General features: G+C 35.4%; 1 protein-coding gene across 1 annotated transcript; it reads right to left on the bottom strand.

Annotated features, from left to right (window-relative positions):
- Positions 1–1,638: 1,638 nt before the first annotated feature.
- LOC128473695 (T-cell receptor-associated transmembrane adapter 1-like) lies at positions 1,639–6,675 on the bottom strand. The gene is made up of 6 exons (XM_053455949.1): positions 6,601–6,675; positions 5,711–5,809; positions 4,637–4,673; positions 2,528–2,595; positions 2,183–2,250; positions 1,639–1,947 (listed from the first exon to the last, which is right to left on the bottom strand). Exons 1-6 carry the CDS (start codon positions 6,608–6,610, stop codon positions 1,639–1,641), a joined length of 591 nt encoding a protein of 196 aa, XP_053311924.1. The 5' UTR covers positions 6,611–6,675.
- Positions 6,676–7,501: the final 826 nt, after the last annotated feature.

The raw sequence follows: 7,501 nt of genomic DNA, 5'->3' as shown, positions 1-7,501 counted from the left end.
ACATTTTTGTAAATATTTTATCATATCTTTTCATGTGACAACACTGAAGAAATGACACTCTGCTACAATGTAAAGTAGTTAATTGGGCCCAATTTGGACATTTCCACTTAGGGGTGTACTCACTTTTGTTGCCAATGTGTTAATGGCTGTGAGCTGAGTTATATTTGAGGGGACAGCAAAGTTACACTGTTATATAAGCTGTACACTCACTACTTTACATTGTAGCAAAGTGTAATTTCTTCAGTGTTGTCACATGAAAAGATAAAATATTTAAAAAAAATACTGTATGAGATTATTAAGTCAAAATATGAAACCAAAGATCCTCTGTGCTCAGAGGAACAGGTTGGTATTGGTCAATTAAGGCTTATTATGAAATAAATTATTAACACAGCTATATATTGAAATGTATGATTAACGTAACTAATTATTAGTATGTTTATAGAAAACAAAAGAAACAAGATTAGTTAAAAGTGCATAAAACATTTTGTGTAAATAAATATATATGAAAGTTAACCCTTCATTGACCTATACCCATCTGTTCCTCTGAGTACAAATTTACTTCAATAAAATATATAAATACAATTGAGTGAAGATCTTTTGTTTCATTTTTCAACATTATGCTATATGGTGCTAACTTGAAGCACTTCAGATTCTAAGCACCCGGTGAATTCCATACCCTGATTACGGAATTAACCTATTTGATGTCCCCACCAAGGCTGGAGCCAGATCTATTTTGTTTATAGATTATAGTCAAGTTTTGTCCATTGGGCCTACTTTTTCCATAAAATACACTGTAGATGATTTTATTAATTCCTACACATTCCTATCATTAATCCTCTTTTTCTGTACACACCCCACACGTATCATGTTAATAACCTACATACAAAGTATTTCTCTTCAATGTAGCCTATTTGGGTGCCAGTGATTGTTATGACTTGGTGCACCTGGAATCTAAATCCTGTTTAGTAAACGTGTATTTTATGTATTTACTGAATCTGCGTATTCTCCATGTACTGTACTGAATTCATTTGATTTAATCTAAAGTGATTTTTTGATTGAAAAATAAAATCAATGTAAGCAAATGCAGACCTTGTCATTGATTCATGGAAAACAGTACAATGAGCCTTTTACATGGCAGTTGGTAACTGAAAGAATTTGGTGCTTCTAAACATGTGTATTTATGTTCCCTCAGAGAATTCCAGACATGCATATGCAGGTTCTTTAACTCAGCGGGCAATATCTTTTATAATATATGGCCGAAACAGAACAGATACTCTGCTACTTTACTTTGCTGCGTGTTTTAGTCTATCTTTTGACAGTTACTAAACGGCCTAATTGTGTGCTAAGGAATTACTTACAATTGCCTTACTGACTATAAGCCCAACATGACTGATAGTGATCTCCAAATATCAAAGATCTTGTGGTATGTGAACCTAACTTCTTTTTTTTTTTTAGAAATGGGAACTATTATCCATGTTACTTGCATGATTTCATATTATACACTGATCTGTGGTTTTCTACAACGGTGCCTCCTCCTTCTTGTTATACTGTATGACCTCAGGCTCTCCTGGTACAGCGGTTGATGTTTACTTGCAGATTTAAATTGCAGATGTTCAGAATGATCCAGTCACTCACGTTCTAAATGACATCTAAGTCTGTAAGTCTTTGGCCCCTCAAACCTGTGTTGTTTCTGATTTTCTGCATCACACCATAAAGAATAAGGGGGTCATCTTGGATCAAATCCTCTTCTATTTTACTTTCAGCCGTAAGCTGATCACTGTTCAGGTATATACAGGAATTAGATAAATTGTTGCCCATATTTAAGGGTGGTTTGTCTTCACCACAGTTTAGAGAATGTATGTGCATTGCCTTCTTTTTTCGATTTTTCTTAAGTATTTTAGGACTGAGGTTGAGTGCTGCATAGCACATCGTCTCTTCAGTGTTCATCTGTAGAGTAGAAATTACAATTTTTACATATATATATATATATATATATATCTTTCAATGTGCACACTATTAACAAATGCTTTCCAATCATTCCAATTGAAACCATCATTTTTCATGACATCCTCTAAAAAACAAACATCTTCACTGCATCAGTTAGTATTTTCCCCCTAGATATGATCTTTAGGTTAAACATGTCAGTCAATAAAATGTAAGTATAATGTAAAAAAAAAAACACCATGATTTCCTCTCTCTTTCTCTTGTGAGGGTTAGACATCTCTTCGTAGCAACTTTCATTAATACGCTCTAAAAATGAAAAACAATTCACAAAGTTGAAATCTTTTTGTTCTCAAAGTAGTGTAAAATGGCAATACAGTAAAAGCAAACAAGTACCAGATAAAAAGATGAAACTGAGTTGTAGTATCACTTTACACATACCTTATAAACACTACCTTATAAAAACTACAGGTCATAGGGCAAAACACTAACAAGCCATTTAGTACTTAAAAGTCTTGTTGTTTTGCATCTACCCTCCCACCGTGAACGTTTCATCTATTACCACATAAATTGGAATGGTACTTACCATGAAATGGTTGATTCAGGTTGCCATATATTGGGTTGTTTGCAATATATTGGTCTTCATACCTACAACTGACAAAACCCCACAATGAATGTTTATGTAGGTCTTTAGATGGCACTGTTGACTTGCATTACAGCCACTGGCCAACATTGAGAGGGGGGAGACCTCTTGGGTTAGCATTTTAGGTTGAGGGGACACTAGGAATTAGTTAACTTTCAGAAATCTTGAGCTGATTTTGTATTAGATACATTATTATTTCAATACATAAATACAATAGCAACTGAATGTTACTACCTAAAAATAGAACAATATTCTTGTGAAACATATATGAAGATTTTGTGGTGTGTTAGTAAACCACCACAGTAGGTTAAAAACAGCTAAATTCAGCAGGTGCAGAGTGAAAAAGTAAAGCATTCTTTTAGAGTTTGTGGTTGTGCGTAGTTTTGTTGAGTAAAACAATATCAACTAATTTATGACTCAAGTATCCTAACTGTTGCAAAAATACATCTAAGATTAAAGCATGTCCTCACAAGTCAATAAAAATAGACCAGACCAGATTTTTGAATACACACTAGAGGTATCATTAGGCCTCTACAAATGAAACATTTTGTAATTTAGTTATTTGTTTTGCTGGGAACTATAACCCCCAGGCTGAAACAATATCACACATGGTATCAGGTTTTTTTTAAAAAATATTGACATATGTAGTTATACAACTTTACCAATAGTTATCATTCACATATACTATATATATATATATATATATATATATATATATATATATTTACTGAGCAGTCGAGCAGTCAATAGTGTTAGCTGAGACCCCACACAACACCATGTTGGAAAGCCTTAGTACATATCAACAGACTCACACAAAGCTAAGAAGATGAGATAAAGTGTTTAACTGCTATGATGTATTTATAGTGGCCTGACCTAGATCAGCCCATTCATGGACTAAGTGCACTATAACTGAACCTTACCTGTGCCCTACCCAGTGTCACAGTGAATTTGCATGCTGACAAGGATCTGGTGGTCAGTATTGTGTGTAGACTGGTGAAGGGCTGATCTGTGTGTGGGGGGGCAGAGAGAAGAAAAAAGGCAAGAGGGGAAATAAAAAATACAGAGAAAGAGAGAGAGAAGGGAGGGGGAAAAATAGATGAAGAGCAAACAAAGAGAGATAAGAGAGAGAGAAAATAGAAGAAATAAATTGGGAAAGAGAGGAAAAGTGCATCCCTATGACAAAGCAAAATAGCTGTTAAATGCGTTCTGTTGTATGTATTTGCATGTAATTGTGCAATTCCTGGAAGTGGTGTGAAGTAGAGCCCTGCGCGGGACTACTTTTTTAATCCCGCTCCCGCGGTTTTTAATCCCACTCCTGCCCGCTCCCGCAATGTGGGTGTGGCCAATCCCGCCCGCTCCCGCCACATTTGTGGCCAATCATGCCCGCCTCTTTACCTGATTTCCTGCGCAGTCCCGCGCGGCTGCCCTCGAGTTGTTCCCTCACGGCGTCTCTTCTCTTGCTCCGCCCAGGAACAAGGCAGAGTCACAGGAAGTGACGTCACATCACGTGACTCCGTTTTGTTCCTGGGCGGAGCAAGCTAGGAGACACTGTAAGGGAGCAGCAAGAAGGCAGCCTTGCGGGACTGCGCGGGATTACCGGGACCCACAGGTACAGTGCCTGACCGCCCACTCCCGCCCGCAGCCCCAGCAAGACTGCCCGCGCCCGCAAGTTTTTTGGCGCAAGTCCCGCGGGACCCGCCTCCCAGTGCAGTCCTCTAGTGTGAAGTATACTTATGTTAGACATCTTGAAAATACCACAGGGATCGTTTTGAATACAGCACAAAATATATTTTCTAATTACTAAATAGCAAGCCTGAATTAAAAATATCTCACATGGCAAAATAATGAAATGTAGTTGTCAATCACGAGCAATGTTTTTTTATATTCATAATGTAAAAAATACACATTGGAAGATATTAGTTATCGGTTATAACATCTGTTGTTACATTTTGGTTTCTATGCTTATGCAAAACTAGAAAAAGCAGTTATAGCCACATAACTTACAGTGCTAATATAACATAACACACTATAGTCTTTACATTTTAAAAATACCTTATGATACGTTGACGATGGCATTTCACGTCTTTCCCTGTGAGAAACCAAATGTTTACAGTATATATTTAAACAGATTAAGCATACGTTATCATAGAAGACGTCAATCACATTAGATATAGCTAAAAAATGAGGTACAGGTGAATCTCTAGTTAAATAAATTGGATATTGTTTATTATATAAAATATAGAAAAAAATATTTAATATATAATATATAAAATACGGTATTATTTTTAATCATTGGAATTACTTAAATCAGCTCTAGCATTGCATGGGAGAGAATAGTAATTCTGAGTGAGGTAATCATAGTGTTTGTAGGGGTATGCATGACAACCTTCATGATATCATAACCTGGCAGCCTTAGCAACATGCAGACTAGTAGTGATCAGGAGAAGATCTGTACCAAATGAAATGATGGTGTATGTGCTCCCCAGCCAAATATTTAGAACATATTTTTAGTATTTGGCTGTCATAACTGTCTATTTATGCTAATGATTCCGCCATAACAAACAAAACTCAAATTCCAACTATTCAAGTTAATAAAAAAAAGCTGTATGGTCATCATCAGTGCAAAATTCAGGAAATGTGCTCCTAAAAAACTGAGAATTGAGATAAAGACGGTAAGCAGGGATAGGCACAATGTCCATAGCGTGACAAAGCTTTGAGGTGGCATTGGTGTTTATGGAGCATTTACTGCAAATGGCTCCACAATCTCTCCATAAGAGAAGATCTTATGTAAGTTGTGTAAGAACTGTACATCAGGGACGTTGAACTAGGGCCCAACTGCATTAAAAATTCTTTATCAAGTTTGTGACGGGTGTTTGAGGAAACAGACTGACTATATCCAGCAGATGGTCCTGCGGTGTACCCTAGATATAAGCAACATTAAATAACAATCTGCACTTGATCTTCAGAGATAAAAAATATACAAACCAGCTTCTTTAAAAGGTTCAGTCACATTTTGTTTGAATGCAAGCTCTCATGATCCTAAATCTAATATTTTTCACACAAATGGCACCAAATAACCCTTCGTCAATATATTAAGCACAATGAATTATGACATTTAAAACTTACCTATTTTGTGTTTTAAGGCACACTGTACAATATTACAGATCAGAGATAGCGTGAAGGCGCAGCAGATCACTACAAGTGGCACCCAGGCTTGCATACAGTCTAGAGGGATAACAGAAAATGGCATTGAGCTAACTATTGATATATTGCGGATTATAATTCCCAATCGGCAGGATAGTTCTTCTTTAAGTGAAATTGAGTTACCATAAAATAAGTAATTGCTTTCAGTCCACGCTAACAAGGTAATCATGATAACCTCTGTTTAGCATATTCCATTTTAAAAAACTCAGTTGTACGTAATTTATATATATATATATATATATATTCACCATGTCACGATATGTCTACATAAAATAGGGCATAGTCCCCTTAACAAGTTTTCTGATCAAATACGGTTAAGATTATATAGGTTAAGTGTAAATAAAAAAATCGCCACCTCTATAAATCCTTTTACGAGCCAGTTGTAGCAATCTGTATTAACACGCATAACAGCATAGGAAGAATAAGATTATATGTTTAGAGTTTATTTATTTTGTCTGTAGAAAATCATAAAATGATATATGATCATTAAAAATTAATATAAAAAAAACTAGTCTAGCGTTCACAATCCTACCTTGAACTTTTATTTAGTAAATTTGTGTAATTTAATCCATAATATTGATTTTATAGGTTGAACTCTACTCAGTTGATGCATTAAAATGAAATAATATATATAATCCAACATCCAGATTTGCGATAAGAAAAAATGCAGAGACCACATTGTAAAAAAAATTGCTATATTATTGTATTTTAAAATGGGAAAAGGTACAGCTGTCCGTCAAAAACATTTTAGTCACAAAAATGTTTCAGAAACTACAGTCTGACAACAATAGAACTAAAATGAGCATGCTTACCTTCATACATAGTTTATTTTATTGCAGTTTTCTCTGACGTGATTTGAAAAACAAAAATGTTTGCTCACTGAGTGCAAGGATAGCACATCCTACTTTAAATGGGTTTGTTGCATGACTGTTTCAAGCAGGAAATGAGGCACACAAAATTACATTGTTCAGAGTTTGTAGATTTACTTTTATAGTTAATATCATCTATATCAATTTTATGAAGAAAAAAATGACATTTACATTGTTTTGCTTAAAGAGCCTCTTGACCTCACATGTTATTCATTTTAGAACATCTCAGTTTGTGCAAAACAATATAACAGAATACCAAAAATACATCAAAATTGTTGTTCAAATTAAACACGCAAGTTGTAGATCAACTCGCTGGTACAAGTATGTCACTTGAATTGTTATTTCAGTCTGTCAGTTGAGCTGGCTGTCCAGCTTATCCTTTTAGCGGGTTTAATCGCGTTTTGGGTCAAGTCATCTCCTGAGGAGTCGGACTGATTTTGCTGAATTGAAGCACTTTTTCCGATCATCCGGCAACTCAAATTTCTGTGAATAGTGGAGTTGCTGCGTTTGGAATAGCAACCGTCTTTGAGGTGGCGGACAAGTTCATTTTAGTAAATATAGCCAATTTGCTCAATTTCAGGCAATGCAGTCAAACTGGCCTGGATAATGTGACTCAACCATCAACTTGATATAATTTGAATCTTGGTGTATAGAACCCTGAGGTTCTTCATTGTTTAATGAATAATGTTAAAAGTTTTATGATGACCCTTACGTTATGAGTTAACCTACATTATCTGTTTAGAAAATATTGACCCGGAAAAAAATACATTGACATTGCTCTTGTTTTCAAGTATGGCCTGGAGAGCATTTGTAATACAGTTGCAAGGTTAGTTATGTAAAACAA

Source organism: Spea bombifrons, chromosome 2, assembly GCF_027358695.1.
Source record: "Spea bombifrons isolate aSpeBom1 chromosome 2, aSpeBom1.2.pri, whole genome shotgun sequence".
Classification (NCBI taxonomy): domain Eukaryota; kingdom Metazoa; phylum Chordata; class Amphibia; order Anura; family Pelobatidae; genus Spea; species Spea bombifrons.
The sequence above is the reverse complement of the archived record's forward strand: the minus strand, read 5'-3'. Positions and strand labels throughout refer to the sequence as shown.